The 21,637-nt window shown below is 45.7% G+C and overlaps 1 protein-coding gene across 7 annotated transcripts in view; it reads right to left on the bottom strand.

Annotated features, from left to right (window-relative positions):
- DIP2A (disco interacting protein 2 homolog A) overlaps positions 1-21,637 on the bottom strand; it is a 92,296-nt gene that overhangs the window by 57,570 nt on the left and 13,089 nt on the right. For 3 of the 7 annotated variants that reach the window (XM_077879492.1, XM_077879498.1, XM_077879495.1), the window contains exons 2-6: positions 11,518-11,589; positions 9,236-9,355; positions 7,894-8,013; positions 6,370-6,603; positions 2,560-2,691 (exon numbers count right to left, since the gene is read on the bottom strand). In XM_077879492.1, the coding sequence (XP_077735618.1) occupies positions 2,560-2,691; positions 6,370-6,603; positions 7,894-8,013; positions 9,236-9,355; positions 11,518-11,589 (678 nt within the window). The remainder of the gene's footprint in view (positions 1-2,559; positions 2,692-6,369; positions 6,604-7,893; positions 8,014-9,235; positions 9,356-11,517; positions 11,590-21,637) is intronic. The other 4 variants (XM_077879494.1, XM_077879496.1, XM_077879499.1 and 1 more) reach the window with 2 other exon arrangements.

Below are 21,637 nucleotides of genomic sequence, written 5' to 3'. Positions count from 1 at the left end.
GAAAGAGTGGGCCTTGGAGCAAACGATGCTGGAACAGCTCGACATCCACATGCAAAAAAAAAACAAACTCCCATCTATACGCTGTACTTACACTAAAATTAACTTGAAATGGATCTACATATAAAACAAACTACAAAATCCTAGGAGAAAACATGGAAAACCTTTATGATTTTGGGTTATGGAAATATATCTTAGATATGACACAGAAGTAGGAACCATAAAGGAAAACATGAGTAAACTGGACTTCATCACAATCAGTAACTTCTGCTCTTTGAAAGTCACTGTTAAGAGAATGAGAGAAACACAAGCCACAGGCTGGGAGAAAAATCCAAATTATACACCTGATAAAGAACTTGAATCCAGAATATATAACAAACTCTCAAAACTTAATAAGAAAAGAGCACATTAAAAAGAAAGCAAAAGATCTGAACAGACTTTAAAAGACATACAGATGGCAAATAAGTATATAAAAAGGTGCTCCCCATCCTGAGTCTTTAGGGAGATGCTAATTAACACCTCAGCGAGATACCTCCACACACCCAGCTCCACGTTGACGTTAACAAGCCTGATCACACCAACCGCAGGCAAGGGTGTGGGGGGACGTGAGCACTCATCTCTAGCCTGGGAATGTAAAATAGGACAACCACTTTGGAAATCGGTTTGGTAATTTCTTAGAAAGTTAAGCATAAACCTACTGTGTGATCCAGCCATTCTATTCCTAGCTATTGACCCAAAAGAAATGAAAGTATACTTCTACACCAAACCTTGTAGGAGTATTCACGGCAGCTTTAGTTGTATTTGCCTCCCAAACCTGGAGGCAACCCAGGTACCCCTCAACAGGTGAGAACTACAGCACAGCACATCCACATCCATAAAACAAGATACAACTTACCGGCAAAAGGAACAAACTACATTCAAGACCACGAGTGAATCTCAAAGTACATATGTAGAGGGGCTGAGGCCAGACAATCTAAGAGTAGATACTGCATGACTTTTTTTTTTAAGATTTTACTTATTTATTCATGAGAGACACAGAGAGAGAGGGAGAAGGAGGGGGAGAGAGAGAGAGGGAGAGAGAGAGGGAAAAAGAGAGGGGGAGAGAGAGGGAGAGGCACAGGCAGAGGGAGACGTGGGCTCCATATAGGGAGCCTGATGCAGGACTCAATCCTGGGTCTCCAGGATCACGCCCTGGGCCAAAGGCAGGCGCTAAACCGCTGAGCCACCCAGGGATTCCCCTTGCATGATTCTATTTATACAAAATTCCAGAAAATGCAAACTAATTCATAGTGTCAGGAAGTAAATGAGGGCTGCAGGAAGTCTGGGGGAAGTCAGAAAGGGCAGAGGGGAGGTATTACCAAGGTGCCCCAGGGAACTTTTAGGAATGCTGGATGTGTTCACTATCTTTCTTTGAAAGATTTATTTATTTTTGAGTGAGACAGGGATGGGGGTGATGGGAGAGGGCGGGGGGTGGGGCAGAGGGAGAGAGAGAATCTCAAGCAGACTCCCTGCGGAGTACAGCCCTGAGGCGGGGCTCCATCCCACAACCCTGAGACCATGACCTGAGCTGAAACAAGAACTGGACACCTAACCATTTATGTATGTATGTATGTATGTATTCATTCATTCATTCATTCATCATTTGAGCGAGGGAGTGCAGGGGGAGGAGCAGAGGGGAAAGACGGATGTGTTCACTATCTTCATCACAGGGATGGTTTCACAGGTGTACATGTCTTAAAACATGTAAAACTGTACACTTTAAATATGTGCAGTTGATTACATGTCAGTTATGCCTCAACTGAGCTCTTAAGTTTTTTTTTATATAATCAAATTTTAAAAAATCTAACCAGTGGAAAACCTGCTTCTTGTTGACTCAGTATTTTCCTACTATGTCTGGACAAGGAGCTAAAGGACCTGGACAAAATTTGATCCACCACTTAGGAATATCAGAATACATGTTAAAACCTCAGATCTAAGATCCTCTGGATTTTCCTCCAATTCAGACCTGAAACACTGCAAAGAAAACTTCACAGGATTTTGATCAAAGACGCTGGAAACTGATTCAAAAGGAAATGGTCTAAATGAGGACACTGTGAAGGTCACGCTGGCCTTCCCAGCCTGCAGGTGAGAAACCACGCTCTCGCTGCAGTGCCCGCTGCTCGGGCTGTGGGCGCGGACAGTGTGGGGACGGGTGTCACGGGCAAAGCGCTCTCCCACTGAGGCCACGCACAGTCTGCAGCAAAGACTGCCACGGCTTCTCCTTTTCCTGCCATTCTATAGCTACAAACTGCTTTTGCATCCAATTTAAATGTCGAGGCTTTCTCTTCCCTACTCTCCTTGTTCCCCCCCTGACCCTTCCAGAGATTTTTGACTCTTCCTCCCCTCGGCACTCTCTGTAATAACGCCCAGCCCACACGCTGGCTTCAGCCCACGTGCACCGTGATAACTCATGGCTGGCGCAGGTCTGCTAATGCAAATGCACCTAAACGATGCTCATGGTCAATACCTGAAGAGAAAGGCTGTGCTCTGCTGCTTCTAAAGGACAAAGAGAGGCATGCTCACCACCGGCCGTTTCCAGGACGCTCCCGCTGTAGCCCCGAGGGACACCCCTCACAGAAGCCAGCTGTGGACGTTCGCAGTGGGAGAGCTCCACGAGGCCCGTGGTGACATCCGGAGGGGCAGAGTGCAGATCTGCTTTGGAAAAACAAACCCCAAATGAGAGTGGCGGTTGATTCAGAAGAGGATTAAGTCGCTCTATAAACCCCATTCAACTAAAGCCTCACTCGCTGAGCTCTAAGCAAGGGAGGTGGTACTCCAATTAATTCTCTTTTTCCGGTTGACTGAGACCCTGTGAACTCTGAACTCCCAGGCACGGTCTGTGGATACCCGTGTGCAAGTGGGCTCTTTGGTTCTCAAAGGGATCTCGGCCAGAACCTCCAACGACAGTGTGTTGACAGGCACGAGTGAGCTGCAGTTAGAAATCTCAATGAAGCACAGACACATTTTAAATCAATTGTTCACTGAACCATTTTCATTGTATTATGAAAAAAAGGGCAAGCTTCTGTAAACTATCCCTCTCTCCCCAAAAAAGTATGTTGGATGTCACAAATACACAAAAACAAGCCTAGGCAGATAAAAATTATCCCCACTGCCAGGTCAACACACGTCACTACTGGGGGATCTCCGTTAAGTCCTAACGACACAGGATATTAACATCACAGTTAAAGACCAATGGCGTTAGATGCAGAAAATGTTGAAAGCCACTCCTTCCGCCGTCTGAACGCACATTTTGGGGTTTAACCTTTATCCTACGGCACATGTTAACTATCTGGAACGCCGGCCGCCTCTGAGCTGCAGAGGTGTGGGTGTGAGCGGGCATCTGTACCAGGGCCATCGGGACAGACCTGCAGTCCCCTGGTCCTGACCCTGCTCCCGCCACCCCAGATGCCATTCTGCTGTTTCTGATTTTAAATTCCAATCCTTTACCTACTACATCATAACCCAGGCAAAGTGCAAGCTAAAAAAAATTTTTAAATATGTAGATAGATGAAATTATATGGAAGCAAAACCCAAACTCAACTATTTACAGAGCAGAAAACACCATCTGGAAAAATCTAACTTAATGACAGAGTTTTCATAACCCTTGAGAAAGCATGATATTGATGAAATTAGCATTTTAAAGTATGCCTATCATGAGGTTCTTTTAGTTTAGAAAGAAATTTCCCCAACCTTCCAAGTCTAGCAAAAAGAGGAAGTGATTTTAACAGTATTCATGAAAAATGCATAAATGGTAATCTTAACTACAAAGTAGTTTTAAAAACACCATATAAAAATAAATAGGGACACCTGGGTGGCTCAGTGGTTGAGCGTCTGCTTCCGGCTCAGGGCGTGACCCCAGGGTCCTGGGATCGAGTCCCACGTTGGGCTCCCTGCAGGAAGCCTGCTTCTCCCTCTGCCTCTCTCTGTGTCTCTCATGAATAAATAAATAAAATCTTCAAAAAAACAATAAAAATAAACAATATTTAAAATAAAAATGAACTGCTTTAACTGGAAATACTACTTTTATTTATTTATTTATTTATTTATTTATTTATTTAATTTATTTTTTTTTTTAAGATTTTATTTATTCATGAGAAACAGAGAGAGAGAGAGAGGCAGAGACACAGGCGGAGGGAGAAGCAGGCTCCACGCAGGGAACCCAACGCGGGACTCGATCCCGGGTCTCCAGGATCACGCCCTGGGCCAAAGGTGGCAGTAAACTGCTCAGCCACCCGGGCTACCCTGGAAATACTACTTTTAAATACAGGTATTTACATCTGTGTCCCAGTGTTTTATGGATTTGATTTCTTTAATCCAAAATCGAAAACAACATTTTTTTAAAATTACCTTTACCTAATATATTGAACCTCAAGGTTTTTTTTACCTAGTATAATTTTCTCCTTTCTAGATTTCTTTCCTCAGTCCAAACTGAAGAATTCTCCAGTGATAAAAACTAAAAAGGTGATTTTTTATAACACAGAGCAGGAAGGTGACCATTTTCAGATTCAGGAACTCAAGTCATCTATACCCAGAGAACATTTAGCATATGGAACCCACAATCCACAGTTAAGATTATTAGAATTTACCAGACTTGATCACACAATGTATATGGAGGCCAAGCGAGTGGGATGGGAGAAAAGAGGGGTACGGCCACACCTGCTAGAGTTGGGGGTCCTCCGTGCACCAGGGTAACAACTGTCCCTCGTCACCCTCCACCGCCAGGGCGACACACACCTTGCGGCTGCGTGCGTCGTTAAAAGGCCCCACAGCCACCAGAAAGTCCAGCGCTGTCAGGCTAAGTTATAAGCTGTGGCCAGTCGCTCATGCTGGATACACTTTCCTCTCTAAGCCACGGGAAGCAGGGACTGCAAGAGCCCACGGGCGGCTAACACAGTTTTGTTCCTACCCCATCTCACCGAGAAGAGTCTCAGGAAGCAGAAATAAGATAACAGCACATTCGGAAACAACTGTTTTCTCACTTTGGAGACATCTGTGTATTTCCGATAAGTCAAATCACTGTGACAAACGAGGAAAAAAATGTATCCGTGTGAAAGCTGTTTTTCAGGCTCTCCCTGGAAGCCGTCCTTGAGGACGGGGGGCAGAGACCGCGAGCCGCCCCAGGACACCCAGGAGGACGGCCAGAACAGCGTCCGTGGGCTCTGCTCAAGCCCCAGCCTCTCCTGCTACCCGGAGGACTAGACCGACAGCTTCTCTGCGTGCTGGAGGCAGCGAGGCTACGTCATGGTAGATGACACAGGCTCCACAGAAGCGTGCAGGGTTCCTGTACTGACTCAACACATAAACAGCAAAGCGCATCCGTGATGTGTCCATAGGGGATGCGGAGACGTCACCCAACACACTCCCAGTGCAGCCGAGTGACCAACATTCACATGAAAGCAGCTCAGCCCGAGCCCGCCCTGCCTGGGGGTGTCTGGCCTGCTGGGACCCCCCTCCCTGAAAACAGGAGCCTGTCACTGATGTGCAGCTGGTACGCATTCCAGTTTTAGTAGAATAGCAAAGAAATGAGTGGGAACCAAGAAAACTGCATCAGCCCTGGCTTCACCGCTAGGACAGCTGCGTGATCTCAGGCAGGTCACGAACAACCTGACTTTTGTCTTCCCTCCACGTCTAGAACCATGGGGGTTCAGAGGGTCTGCGGCCACGCTGACAGCACCACCCAAGAAATGCATTGCTGTGCAGGCACGAGTGCAGAGCGCACGCGAGCTCCCGTCGCAGCTCACACATGCTATGCTACTCCTGCTGTTGAGTGCAAAGCATTCAAATGATGAGAGGTTTGCAACTTTTCCTTTCTAAGATCAATGTAATTTAGAGAACTGGATGATTTAGAAAAGATCAACACATCTCTGCGATTTAGTTTTGCCTGGCCTCTCCTTGGGCTGAGGGGTGGTGTGACTTGGTACGTGGAGGAAGAAAGGTCAGCCCACGACTGCAGGCCAGCAGACAGCCCGGGCGACAGGACGGCTGATGGCTCTCCAACTCTGCACACGCAGCCAAGACCAAAGGTGGGGATGACGTCGAGGCAGCAGGCCGTGGGTGGCTATCAGGAGCAGCCAAGGCCACGCCTGAGGGACCGTCCACCCTACACCTGCCACCTGCACCAGCCAGGCCTCCAGAGCAGGAGGGGACCTGACATGAAGGAACACCGCCACTCCAGGGCCCACCATGCCTGGAACTGCCAAACCACAGACGCAGCAGGAGCTACTCTTGTTACCAAAAAGACATTTCCAGATGAAAAATAGGAGGTGGGTCTTGATGGGCACAGGGCGCAGAGGCACCCCTGTCCTGGAGGGGCCACGGCAGCTCGTTACTGACCTATGTGGGCGTGGGCCGCGGGGCCTGTGAGCGTGGCGGTGGCGGCGGCACTGGGAGCGGCGGCGGGTCTCCCTCCCGGGTGAGATGAGGTGGAGGATGCAGAGGATGAGGTGGACGAGCCCTGAATGACCCGGTCGAGCCAGGGCTCGATGTTGGAATGGCTCTGGAGCGGAGTGGAGGTGAGTCGCCCGGGTCGCCGTAAAGAGCCCTCATCTTCTGAGGCAGATGACGTGTCTGTGGTTAAAATAATGATGACAGGCATAATGTAGGGATGAGTCGGGGAGGGGGTGGAGCTCCCACACCGGCACCTGCGTCTCCCAGGCCTGCCCGGGGCAAGCTGTGCACACCTGCGCCGCTGCGGCCCAGCCGGCCACGGGGTCGTCTCAAAGGCTGCCCTGGGTCTAGAAGGTCTAAGTTCTCCGCTGTAAGATCCAAGGAGCCCTACCTGGGAAAGCAGTTTCAGAGCCCAGCCTCCCCGGGAGGACTGTCGGGGAGCCCACATGCTGGGAGTGGAAGCAGCCCAAGCCCTAAGTGGCTTCAGCACATGCCTTGGTGGGGTCCCAAGTACCACGGCAGTCCCTAGGTGCTGAGTGCTCATCTGAGTGAACGCCCCACACGACCTTGACACATGGCCCAGCCTGCCCCCCGAGGCAGCGCAGTGGTCAGGGGCGGCAGCCCCACCCGCCCATGCCTCCCCTGCACACCTGCATCTTCTTAGGGGAGGCAGCAATGAGCCCGGGGAAGAATAACCCCCGAAGACAACTGCTTCACTCAGTAGGATTAACTGTTCACTGAGGTTTTTCAAGTCACCATGACTGTGCATTTTATTATTAAAAAGTTTTCTTAAAAATTGAGTGGTATCTGTAGTTATATTTAGTGGGAACAATAATTTGACAGCTATTTCTAGAAGTTTTTTTCAACAATATAAACTTTTTCTTTTCCTTTAGAAAGGAAGTGTTACCGAAACCCCCAAATTATCTTCTAAATCTAGTGTGTTTGGTTTTCACTACATCATCAAACCAAAAACTCCTGACACCAGTTTCGTGACTTCAAAATCAAGACAGGCAGCAGCAGGACACCAGACATCACCAATACTCCACGTAAAAGTTCTCATTTCTAATGGTAATAACAACGAAACAATAATAAATTTTTAAAATCCTCCAAATAACCCGCTCCCATTTAAGGCCTGGTAACAATATAGTAAATAATCAATAAGATGAGAATAATTTTAAGATTCTTAAATCAGAGAACTTAAATATTCCAGTAAGCATTGACTTTGGGTTCCTCTCTTTACTAAAAAGAATAAATAGCATCTTAGTAAAAGCATTAAAATGTACCCAAAAGTCTGGAAGAAAGCAAGCACCCACTCGGGTTAGAGCCACACTGTGTACACTGCACGTACACAAATATTTCTAATCTCTAGTTTTTCCAAATCTTTACTACAGGTCAGACGGGGAAGGGAAGGTTATGAGGTCGGAGCCGTGCAAGGACCACACAGCTGCTCCTGACGCCATCCATCAATACCTGGAGGCGTGTAGGTTTCCACAGACGAGTGTACGAGAACAGAACGTCTTTTGGAAGGCATAGGCATCTTCCTCTCCTTGTACTTGGCCAGAGCTGCTTGCACCGCCTCCGTGTGAACATCTACGTAAAAACACAGCAGTAAATACACTTTCTACAAGATTGCTTACGAAGTAACAAAATTAAGTTCATATTATTTGTTTTTATTGAATGTAAAAGAGACATGAGTAAGGCCTATCATAAAGGAGGCACATGATGTAATGAGCACTGGGTGTTAGATGCAACTGATGGGTCACTAAATCTACCTCTGAAACGTATACTATACTATCTGTTATTTATTTTAAATTTAAAAAAATAAGCATAGCCTATGACATTGGCCCTAGATTTCTTTAAATGTTCCTTTGTTGGGAGATTTAGACTATGTAAATATTTTCATAGTTATAAATCAAAACTAGATAAAAAATAAACCCCCCAAATTAAAATGAAACAAATGAACCTAAATGTGTCTCTAGTTGTCCTGAAGTATTCCAAATGACTTTCAAACAGTGCAGTTAGACTGTTTAGCCTGCTCCCCTGGAGGGTATCTACTAAGGAGGCACAGAAAATAGAAACTCTGGGGCCCCTGGGGGCTCAGGGGCTGAGCGTCTGCCTTCAGCTCAGGGTCCCGGGATCGAGTCCCACGTCGGGCTCCCTGCATGGAGCCTGCTTCTCCCTCTGCCTATGTCTCTGCCTCTCTCTGTCTCTCATGAATAAATAAATAAGAGCTTAAAAAAATCTTTTTAATTAAAAAATTTAAAAAAGCTTACCAAAAGAGCTTAAATGGAAAGGAAATGTATGTCACACAGGGTGGAAATGTTAAGCAGACGAAGCAGAGGGCCCAAAAGCTACTGACATGTAGCCTACAACTGAAAACATGAATCTTTTCGATGGCCATTCCGATAATTCAAATAAAATATCACAGACTGATTTAAATATTCATAAAAGTACTGACAGAATGGCAGAAATCTGATTAGAAGGAAATCTCCAAAATGAGAAAAAGAAAAACTAGTAAAGACACCTGCCGTAGTAAAGCTACTCCACAACATACAAAAATTACCAATACCAACCCCGAAGCTTGAGGTCCAAAAATGAACAAAAAAGTTTAAAGGAATTATACTAATCGGCAGAAAGGATGATTTCTCTAGGGATTTTTATGAGCATCTCCTGGGGAGAGACCGCCAACCCTACGGGTCACGTTAGGGATCCTGAGGCCGTGTGGAGGCCAGATTTTCTCTTAAAAAGAGATGTGGTAAATGATCCCTCCAGTGGAAACCACTTCCCCCGTGGCCCCAGTGGGCGCCCCTACCTGAGCGGAAGCGCTCGTCTCGGGAGTTGGCCGGCCGCGGCTTCTGCTGCTTGGGCGCCACAGCTGACGTCTGCGCGGGGCCAGAAACCCTGTTCTCTGCTTGTAGGGACGGATCTACTCCTGCGACACAAATTTGTAGGACTGTCTTACGTAAACAATTTGCTTTTGTGATTATGGAACACTCCAGTTAAAGCAGCACACATCGCCCCATGTCGCTCCGCCACGCTCGCTGCCCACAGGTAGCAGCAGAGCGCCCGCAGCCTCTGGCGGCCCCTGAAGCCCAGGAGGGCCCTGCATCGACGTGGGCTGCCATGAACACCTCCGTGGCCCTCTCCCGACCGCGCCCGGCCTGCCTGGCCTCGCCGCCCGCTGTCTGTACAACGGGTGACCATCACAGCGACGTGGCCACTAGGGCACGTTCTGGGGAGGGCCCTTTAGAAACGTGTTTCTGCATCACAAATGCGTCCTGAATCTGGAATGGCTTGTGTCACTCTTCTTGGCACTGTCCACGAGGTCAGCCAACTGCCCCCAACGACATCCCACTGAGCAGTCACTGGGACAGCAGCACTGCGGGTCGGTGCAGGGAGGACAGGGGCTGAGCACACAGCCCTGAGCATGCGGCCACGAGCACGCGGGCCCCGGAGTCATGAGGCCGACCCCGTGCTGGCTCTGAACCCTCCTCTGCTACCCTCTGACGCCCGCATGAGACAAGCCTTCCCCGCTCCGTCCGTCCGAGGCCTGGGGCACATTGGAAGGGTGGCCAGCGGGCCCTCGGCCCGGGCTCCCCAAGGACAGGTCACCTAGCGCTGTGTGCGGCCCCCGCCGGGCATGGAGCCACTGCACCCCGGGACCCGCGGAGGCCGCCAGGGCACCCTGTGGGCTCCGTGGCCCTCAGCACCTGGAACCCGCAGGTGCAAGCAGGACGGCTGTCATCCTGTGCCCAGAGAAAGCGCAGGTGCAAACCCAACAGCTTGCCTGAGCGCCTGGACACGGGAAGGCGAGCGGCCCCGCCTCAGCCTTACGGCTGTCCATACCTGCCGTCTGAACCTCCTCCAACAACCCGGCAGCTTATGGCTTTAATCCACATCTCTCGTATTCCCCCTGAGCTCAACCATCTCTGTCTGCTTTTGCCTGGTAGGCTTGCCGCTTACAAAACCATGATCAAGTCTTCAGCCCAGTTTCCTACTGGGCTTTTTAAAAAATCATGTTGGGGGACTTTCTGGCTTTTTAAGTTTATATTAATTTCACTTAAATTAAAAATTCAGTCTCCCAGTTACACTAGCCATTGTTTTGAGCGCTGGACGGCCCTACATGACATTTCCATTATCACGGAAGTTAATAAATGGGACAGAGCTGCCTTACACGGTCTGGATACTAGTTCCTTTTCACTTATTTGTGTTACAGTGATCTTCCCACTGTGTGACTTGTCCTTAATCTCTTTACGGAGACTCTGGATAAAATGACATTACTTTAAACATGGTCCGGGCTCTCTCAGTTCAGGTCACAGCCCAGGCCCTTTAGTGACTCATGGAATCCCATCTATCTTGAGATGGTGACAATTTTCCTATACAATCTTCTATGATGCTGTAGCTTTTGCGTTTCCTCTCAGTCCTTCTCCATCGGACACTGGTTGTTGTGTCCAGTGATGTGTCCTACACGCGGACAGGGAGCTGTGCCAGCACCGTGTCCCGCAACACTGCCCCCAACAGCAGCCACATCTGCACATGCGGGCCCTTCTGTGTCTCTCTGGGCTCTGGGTGCTGCTCCGCTAACCCACCTGCCTGCCCGTGTTCCAAACCATGCCGTCTTCATGACGACAGCCCAATACTGATTTTCCAATCTTCCCATCTCATTCTTCTTTTTTGAGCACATTTTGAATCCCTTGGCCCTTTAGACTTATATAAATTTTAGAATTAGCTTGTTAAATTTCGCCAAAAAAATTTTTGTTGAAATGACAAGTGTGTGAGCTCTACAGATCAACCTAAGGTAGGAAGAACTGACAACATTACAGCATTTGTTCTGAACCTACGTAAGGAAATGTTCCTTACTATCATCACAAAAAATCATTATATTGTATAATCATAAAAATATGATAAATCCTATCTGAAATAAGATCTATGCCAACTCCAAGCTGTAAGTTATAACCTGGGTCTTTGATTTTTATTATTTAATATTACACACATTGCCCAGTCCTCCTTAATAAAATACAAAACATATCAATTTTTAGGCCAAGTTTGGTAAGAAAAATGGCTGTTATGAAATAGCTGAGTGGCCGACCTTACCTTGAAGAAGTGGGATGTAGCGTGCAAGCAGCTTTGCCCGTTTCTTTTCATATCCTTTTTGAGTGATGTCACCTAAAACAATGACAAAAGATGATTATATTCCCTCCAAAGTTTTTGAATGAAAAAGTAATTCATAATGGAGAAAGTGGAAACACTAATATCTGTGACGCACCCACACAATGGAACTCTATTCAGCAGTAAAAGGGAACAAACTTTCGTTCTATACAGGAGCCTGGATGGAGCTTACATGAGTATCACTAAGTGAAAGCAGCCAGGCTCTAAGGGCTACGTACACAGTTATTCCATTTACATGACATTCTGGAAAAGATGACACTATAGGGACAGAGCAGATGGGGGTGAGGGAGGGGGTGACTACAACGGGGAACGAGGGAGTTCTTGGGGGTAATGAAGCCGTTCTGTTTTGGTGGTGCTGGTGGCCCATGACCACGTGTTCATCAAAACCCAGGAAGGGTGAATTTTATTGTATGTAAATAATACTTTAATTTTTTAAAATTGTGGTCTTCATCCCCTAAGAGCCTGTTAGAAAAGAAGACTCAAAAAATTTTTTAATAAACATGTTTAAAGTTAAAAACAAAACCAGAGGGATCCCTGGGTGACGCAGCGGTTTAGCGCCTGCCTTTGGCCCAGGGCACGATCCTGGAGACCCGGGATCGAATCCCACATCGGGCTCCCGGTGCATGGAGCCTGCTTCTCTCTCTGCCTGTGTCTCTGCCTCTCTTTCTCTGCGTGTGACTATCATAAATAAATTTTTTAAAAAATTAAAAAAAAAAAAACAAAAAAACAGAAAAGCAGACTCTGAGGCCACGCTGCAGAATGAGCCCGAGCCTGCATTTCATCAAGATCCCGAAGTGAGTCCCAGGCAGGTCCATAGGTTCCCTGTGTGGAAGTAGGAGTGGGAGGCCCAAGCCTGTCCCCGGGCAAGGACTCGGGAACAGGGACTGCTGTTCCGACAAATTATCATAAAGAAGAACAGCCTAAAAATAAATTAAAGTTCCCAGGAACAAGGCAGGAAGGGTGTCTTAAGGAAAGAATTCTCAATGTACGAGCACATTCTGTTTCCTAGAGAGAACTTGGCACGCTCGGCGTGAACCCATCATGCTTTGGAGACTTTATTTAGACCTGAAATATATGTTTACGATTTCCAGGAGTAGCCTGCCTGGGCTACCCGTCTGCAAGACAAAGCCGCACTGTTCTGAGAGCCCTGCTGCCCCTGCCCCTGCCCCAGGCGAGCACAGGGCCCGGCTGCGGGCTCAGGGGTCAGGGGTCGGGGCAGCTGCGGGGGATTCACCAAGGCCCGCCTTTGCACCAGCACATCCCTGCACGGCCCGGGGCCTCTCACGGCCCGACACCCCCGAGGGCCTCACATCCAGGGGCAGACCCCTGGACGCCTCCTGGGAGACCGTCCTACATTCCTCCAAAAGATGGGTGTGAGGTCAGGGCAGGCAGGCCGACCACAGGCTGGGGCGGGGGAGCGGACAAGGCCCCCACCGTGGCCTACCCTCGGCGCCGGCCTCCGTGCAGCCCAGGCGCCCTGGCTGTCCTCGTCCCTCTGCTCCCACCTTGTTCCCTCACCACCCCTACCGGACGCCAGTCATCTAACTGGAGCTTGTTCTGCAGAATGGACACTGCTTTGTGTCCGTGTGCTTTTACTTCACCCGAATAGCATCATACTGCAAATCTCACTCGGCCTATTTTTCCTGCCAAGCGCTCCACCTGTAACGTCAGCCGCTCCGCGACGCAGGAGCATACCTCACCTGCCACTGACTGCCGGGCCCTCGGGGTGCACCGTCCCTGGCCTACCTGCTCCCTGGACACTCAGACCCCAGTCTGGGCCAGGATAGGACTGTATAATTGAGCTTATTATTTTTTAACTTGTGAACGACTTTAAAGCGCATGTATTTTTTAAAGCAATATCTACTAAAAAATGATTCTTTTGAAATATACAAAAATGTGTGATTAAGACTAAAATTAAATGAAAACTAAATACTGTTACACTACATTAAAACTGATAAACCCCTATTTAAAAGCAGAGGACTGATTTTCCAGGATATTTAAAAATTAAGTGCTCATTGCCCTCAGCTGGCTCCTTCCTCGGTTCTCATTCCAAACGCACATTTCCACGGGGAGGGTGCCAGAGGGCATTCAGAAATGAACGTTAACTCCCTGCTTCCTGCCTGTGACCTCACAAAAGTGGTCTCGCGCTTTCTACTGAACCAGCTGAACACAACCAAGCTGCACATTTTCACGTGTAACCAGTTGCCACATTTCTCGTGTCAAACGTAGACACTCAGCCGACACAGCACCGCATGCAGACTTCTACCCGCATAAAGACGAAGGTGGAATTCCAAGGAGAGTGCGGACACGGAACCACTAAGCTAGCAGAAAAGGGGGCCCCAATCCAAACCCTCTGAAGCCAAGTTCTGTAACCACCGGAGACAAAGAGCAGAGCCTAACTCCCAAGCTGGCTGCATACAACTGGGGGAGCCCGCGTGGGGCAGGGGGAGGAGCCACTGAGGACAGAGCTCGTCCCTGGCCGGGCACCCAGGTGCGGGGTGGGGGTGGGGGTGCTTGGGGAGATGCCAGGGCCCGTCCTTCTCTTGGGATCCATGGGCTGCTGCTCGCTGTGCTGACCAGCCCTCCAGCCATGGCCACAACACCGGCGCCCGGTGACCTCCACTGCTGCGAACCAAAGTCACTCCGGATTATAAATGCAAAATTGCAAGGAACATCTCCAGGTTGCAACCCAGACACCAGAGTTCCTAACAGGAGGAGGAGGAGGAGGAGGAGAAGGAGGAAGAGGAGGAGGAGGAGGAGGAGGAGGAGGAGGAGGAGGAGGAGGAGGAGGAGGAGGAGGAGGAGAAGGGAGAGGAAGGAGAGGAAGGAGTAAATCTGCTGCCATACAGCATTACGACAAACACACCCCACTATTTGGAAGGTGCGGGATGGGTATTACTTATATGATTCATGCTGTACTAGTAGGTAGAAGCAGCAAGTTGGAAACTATATACATAAAGAATGGTAGAATTCTGGTAACAACCAATAAACAGAACTACGCAGGCTGGTAGGTGTATGTATTTCTGTGTGTGCCAAAAATGCCTGGATGGATGCTCAACAAATTATTAACAGTGATTTATTTATTTAGCTTGGGTAGGTGTGAGAAATAGTTTTTACCTCACACACTTCTGAATTCTTTACATTTTTTAGCACAATAACTGTAATTAAGAATATATGGGAAATAGTTTGATAATGTATGTGGTTATATAAGATGTTATTGCAGGAAACTGAATGAATTCTATGTACTATTTCTGCAACCAATGAAACTAAAATTATTTCAAAATAAAAAGTTAAAAATACACGGAAGAGACTATATAAAACTGGTGTTATTTCTTTTTTAAGTGATATAATTTGTCAGTGAAACCATCTGGGCATGCAGATTTATTTTCCAGGAAGCTGGGGATATTTTTCCCCCTTCTATGTTTTGTTTTATTTTACTTAATTAAAGCTATATACATATATATTTTTTAACGTAATTAAAGCTTTTTTTTTTTTTTAAGACCAGTTTTAGGTTCATAGAAAATTAAGGACAAATAGGAGAGTTTCCATATGCCCTCTGCCCCAAGACATCCTCCACCACAGTGGTACATTTGTTTCAACTGATAAACTATACAGACACACAGTAATTACCCCAAGTCCACAGTTATGGTTCACTCTTCGTTTTGCACATTCTATGGGTTTGGACAAATGTTTAATAACATATCCATTATTATGATGGCACACAGAGTATTTTCACTGCCCTAAAAAATCTGTGCGCTGTTCATCCTTCCCTTACTCCCCAATCCCTGGCAACCACTGATCTTTCTACGGTCTCCATAGTTTTCCAAAATGTCATATACTTTGATCATACAGTAACCTTTTCATATTGACCTCACTTAGTGATATGAACTTAAGTTTCCTCCATGTCTTTTCAAGGCTTGACAGTTCATTTCTTCTTAGTGTTGAATATTCCATTACTGGATGAACCGATGTATCTGTTCATCTATTGAAGGACATCTTGGTTGCTTCCAAATTTCCTGTAAACAACCGTGTGCAGGTTTTTGTGCGGACATAGGTTTTCAACTCCTTTGGGTAAATACCAAAGAATATGATCGCTGGGTCATATGCATGTGTAATTCTGTGAGAAACCACCAAACTGTCTTCCAAAGTGGCTGCCCCATCCTGCGTTCCCACCAGCAGGGAATGAGCGCTCCTATTGCACCACATCCTCATCAGCACTTGCTTTTGTCCATATTCTGGATTGTGGCCACTCTAGAGGTCTGCAGCGGTGTCATCGTTGTTTTAAGTTTCATGTCCCCAATAACATCTGATGTACTGCATCTTTTTATATGCTTATTTGCCATCTATATGTCTTCTCTGGTGAGGTGTCTGTTAAGGTCTTTGGACTGTTTTTCAATCCGGTTGTTTCTTCATTGTTGAGTTTTAAGAGTTCTTTGTATATTTTGGATAACAGTCCTCTCTATCAGATGTATTTTTCCTTAAATATTTTCTCCCAGCCAATGGTCTGTCTTCTCTTCCTCTTAACATTGTCTTTTCCAGAGCACACGTTTTTTGTTTTTTTTTTAAAGATTTATTTATTTATTTATTTATTTATTTATTTATTCATGATAGAGAGTGGGGGGGGGCAGAGACACAGGAGGAGGGAGAAGCAGGCTCCATGCCGGGAGCCCGACGTGGGACTCGATCCCGGGACTCCAGGATCGTGCCCTGGGCCAAAGGCAGGTGCCAAACCGCTGAGCCACCCAGGGATCCCCAGAGCACAAGTTTTTAACAGAATGTATCTGATCAATTATTCATATCACAGATTGTGCCTTTGGTGTTGTATCTAAAAAGTCAACACATACTAAGTTCATCTACATGCCCTTCTATGTTAGCTTCTCTCTACCCTCTAGTTTTATAGTCTACATTTAGGCATGAGAGCCATTTTAAGTTAACTTTTTGTGAGGGGTCCATGCCTAGGTTCATTTTTTTGCTTATGGATGTCCAGTTGTTCCAGGACCATTTGTTGGAAAGACCATCTTTGTTCCACTGGATAAGCTTTGCTCTTCCATCAAAGACTAACTGGCTATGTTCATGTGGGTCTACTTCTGGATTCTGTATTCTGCTCCATTGACTTGTCCCTTCTGTTGACGCCACAACACACTCTTGATTACTACAGCTTTACAGTAAGTCCTGATTTCACAGAGTGTCGGTCTTCCAACTTTACCTCCTTCAAAATTATGTTTCTATTCTGGGTCTTCTGCCCCTTCCTATAAACTTTAGAACCAGTTTGTCAATGTCCACAAAATGCTGACATTTTGATTGGGACTGCACTGAATCTATTTGATCAACTTGGGAAGAACTGACATCTTGCCAATATTGTCTGCATATCCATGAACATAGACTATCTCTCCATTTATTTAGTTCTTTGATTTCTTCAGTATTTTGTAGTTTTCCTCATATAGATCTTGTACATACTTTGTTTTATTTATACCTAAGTATTTAATCTGAGAAGAGCTACTGTAAATGATACTGTGTTTTTAATTTCAAATTCCACTTGTTCAGTGCTGGTATATAGCAAAGTGACTGACCTTTGCAATATTAACCTTGTACCATGCAACCTTGCTATAACTGTGTATTAGTTTCAGGGTTTTTTTTTGGGGGGGGGGACTTGTTAATTCTTTTGGATTTTCTATATAGACAATCATGTTATCTGTAAACAAAGACAGTTTTATTTCTTCCTTCCCAATCTATACTTTTCCACTACAATGTTGAAAATGAGTGGTGAGGGGTCATCTTTGCCTTATATCTTCTTACAGGGAAAGCTTTCAGTTCCTACCCATTAAGTATGATGTTAGTTTTTTTTTTAAGATTTTATTTTAAGATTTTATTTATTCATGAGAGACACAGAGAGAGAGAGAGAGGCAGAGACACAGGCAGAGCAAGAAGCAAGCTCTCCACAAGGAGCCCCATGTGGGATGTGATCCCAGGACCCCAGGATAATGCCCTGAGTTGAAGGCAGGGACACCCAGGTGTCCCCAGTTGTAGGTTTCTTATATAAGATAGTCTGCTTTATTAAGTTGAGGAAGTCCCACTCTAGTCTTAGTTTACTCAGAGTTTTGATCGTGAATGGGTGTGGTATTTTGCCAAATGCTTTTTCTGCATCTTTTTTTTTAAATTTTTATTTATTTATGATAGTCACAGAGAGAGAAGGAGAGAGAGGCAGAGACATAGGCAGAGGGAGAAGCAGGCTCCATGCACTGGGAGCCCGATGTGGGATTCGATCCCGGGTCTCCAGGATCACGCCCTGGGCCAAAGGCAGGCGCCAAACTGCTGCGCCACCCAGGGATCCCGCTTTTTCTGCATCTTTAATATGATCACGTGATTTTCTTTCTTTTGCCTGTTGCTGTGATGGATTTTCCATGAATTGATTTTCAAATGTTGAACCAGCCTCGCAAGACCTAGGATATATCCTGCTTAGTCATAGTATATAATTTTTTTATTCAAATTCAATTTGCCAACATATAGTATAACATCCAGTGCTCATCTCATCATGTGCCCACCTTAATTATAATTCTCTTTATACACTGTTGGACTAAATTTTCTAATATTTTGAGAATTTTTGCATCTATGTTCATGAGAGATACTGGTCTGTAGTTTTGTCTTTTTGTAATATCTTTGTCTGGTTTTGGTATCAGTGTAATGGGACCTCATGGAAGGACACATTCCCTCTGCTTCTAGTCTATGAAAGGGACTATAGAGACCTGGTATTATCTCTTCCTTAAGTGCTTGATAGAATTCCCCAACGAACCCATCTGGGCCTAGGGTCTGATTTCTAGTTTGAAAGGTAGCTAATTATTGATTGAATTTATTAATATAGGCCTATTCAGATTGTTTATTTCTTCTTGTGAGTTTGGCAGATTCTATCTTTCAAGGAGTTGATCTTTTTCATTTGGTTATCAAATTCCGGTGTGCAGAGTTGTTCCTAGTATTCCTTTATTATCCTTTTAATGCCCAAAGGATCTGCATGATTTCTTTCATTTCTGATATTAATGTGTGTCCTCTGTTTTTTTCCTTAATCGGCTTGACTAAAGACCTATCAATTTTATTGATTTTCAAAGACCCAGCTTTTCTATTGATTTCTGCTCTAATTCTTATTTCTTTTATTCTACTTAGTTTTTATTTAATTTGTTCTTCCTTTTATAGCCTAAGGAAGAATCCTTAAGTAATTGATCTTTTAAATTGAGATATAATTGACGTATAATATTATATTAGCTTCAGGTGTACAACATGATTTGTTATTTGTACGTACTGTGAAATGAACACAATTAAGTATAGTTAGCCATCATCACACACAGTTCAATTTTTTTTTTGTGATGAGAACTTTTAAGATCTACTCTCTTAGCAACTTTCAAATACCACCAATCTGTTCTCTAGATCTATGAGCTCTGTTTGTTATGTTAGATTCCACATATAAATGAGATCATACGGTATTTGTCTTTCTCTGCCTGACTTATTTCACTCAGCCTAATGCCCCCAATGTCCATTCAGGTTACTGACTTTTGATCTTTCTTCTTAATGCTGTAAGTTTCCCTTCAAGTACTGCTTTTGCTGCATCCCACAAATTTTAATAAGTTGTGCTTTTATTTTCTTTTAGTTCAAAATATTTTAGGATTTCTCTTTGGACCTGTTTTATTTAGAATTATGCTGTTTAATCTACATATTTTGAGTTCTCTTTGTTATTGATTTCTAGTTCAATTCTATTGTGGTTTGAGAGCAAACATTGTATGATTTCTATTCTTTTAAATTTGTGAAGATATGTTTTACGGCCCAGAATGTGGTCTCTCTTGGCAAATGCTTCAGGTGGGCTTGAGAAGAATGTGTATTCTGGGCAGCACCAGGTGGCTCAGCCGACTTCAGCCCAGGGCGCGATCCTGGAGACCCGGGATCGAGTCCCACGTCGGGCTCCCTGCGTGGAACCTGCTTCTCCCTCTGCCTGGGTATCTGCCTCTCTCTGTGTCTCATGAATAAATAAATAAAATCTTAAAAAAAAAAAAAAAAGAAAGAAATGTTTTTGAAATCTGTTTGAGGATACCAGAAACTAACAAAGAAGTGAAGAACTCCCACTGGAGGGGGTCTGATGATTCCAAAAGGAACAACTAAGTAGCCGAGCTAGGCAGAGCTTCCATGCTCTCATGAGGTGGAGCACTCACTGAGGAGGAGGAGGAGGCGGCGGCGGCCCATAGACAGCCTAGGTTATCGGAGAGCCAGAGGGATCGCAGCTCGGGCATGAACTGGGAATAGAGTAGCCCTCGCAGGGACAAGAGCTAGTTTCAAAGCACTCTCTCTGTACATGGATTAAGGTGATCTTGGACTGTATGCACCCCCGGTCCATCCACCCTTTACACACAGAAACATCTACAGTCACAAATCATTGCTACACCTACAGTGTCTGGCCTCTAGGCAACAGGAAGCTGTGACTATAACCCATGAAAACCAACAGATAACAGGAAAATACAGACAGGAAATCCACCTTTTAAAATAACCATGATCAATATGTTCAAGGAATTAGAAAAGTAGGACTGTGATTTAAAAACAAAACAAAACAAAAAGACAGAGGTGCTTGGGTAGGTCGGTCAGTTAAGTGTCTGCCTTAAGCTCAGGTCACGACCCTGGGGTTCTGGGAAGGAGCACCACGTGGGCTCTGTGCTCAGCAAGGAGCCTGCTTGTCCCTCTCCCTCTGCCCCTCTTCGCTCATTCTAGCTTTCTCTCTGTGTCTCATAAATAAATAAACTAAAAGTACTACTGAGGTAAAGCTTAAAAGAACTAAAGAAATGAAGGGATGCAGCATGTTTGTGAATCTGCATATTCAACACCGTAAAGATATCATTTCTGTCCAAATGGATCTTTAGAGTCTGAGTAATTATAATCAGAACTCTTGGAGGGTTTTTGTGTGTATGTGTGTAGAAATAGACAAACTGATGCTAAAATGCACATGGAAAAATGCAAAGGGCCGAGATTAGCAACTCAAACTTGAGAAACAGAAAGGGGCAGACTTGACCAGACATGAACACGTGCTGTGAAGCTAAGTAGAGAGCAGAGTGAGATGCTAAGGGAGACAAGGAGAGGAAGGGACCAGGCATCAGTCCAGAGCAGTAGGGAAAAGATGGCCTTCTCCATAAATATGCTGGGTCAACAGGGTATCCACATGAAACAGAAACGAAATGACTCTTTCTCACAAAATTCAATTCCAGGTGGACTATGCATCTAAATGTGAAAGATCAATAAATCTCTTTAAAAATAATATAAAAGAATATATCCATGACCATGAGGTAGGGAAAGAACTCTTATATAGGACACGAAGATTACTAACCATAAAAGAAAAAACATGGGGATCCCTGGGCAGCTCAGCGGTTTAGCGTCTCCCTTTGGCCCAGGGCATGATCCCAGGGTCCCGGGATCAAGTCCCGCTTCGGGCTCCCTGCATGGAGCCTGCTTCTCCCTCTGCCTGTGTCTCTGCTTCTGTCTCTGAGTCTCTCATGAATAAATAAAATCTTAAAAAAAAAAAAAAAAAAAAAAGGATGGAGAGTGCAGCACCCCCCCAGCAACCTGCTAAGACCCCGTACAGCCACACCCAGGGAGCAGCAACCATACCTACGGTGAGGCCTGCTCCAGACCTGCCCTAAAAAGCCAACCCAGGACAGCACTTTCAGAGAAGACAGTTTGGCATCTGAGTCCCACCAAGAGAAGGAGCTTAGGAATCACTCTGAAGTCTCCACAGACCCAGCCGAAGAAAGTGTAAAGCCAGGCTTGGCCACCTTCAAGACGATCACCCAGTGACGGACTCTCTGCCAGGACGAACATCAGTAGCCAGTGAGTGAGAACATGCAGACTTCCTGAATGTATTATCACTCATTTCAATAGACAATTTTAAAAAATCCACTAAACAAAAAGGTATAGACAATGTAATGCGCAGTTAAAGGAACAAATCAATCGGCAGTAATGAAACTCGGGATGGTCTGGACACTTGGCTGGGCAAACGGTGGCCGTAGAGCAGCTACTATAA

This window comes from Canis aureus, chromosome 30, assembly GCF_053574225.1.
Source record: "Canis aureus isolate CA01 chromosome 30, VMU_Caureus_v.1.0, whole genome shotgun sequence".
NCBI lineage: Eukaryota > Metazoa > Chordata > Mammalia > Carnivora > Canidae > Canis > Canis aureus.
The sequence above is the reverse complement of the archived record's forward strand: the minus strand, read 5'-3'. Positions and strand labels throughout refer to the sequence as shown.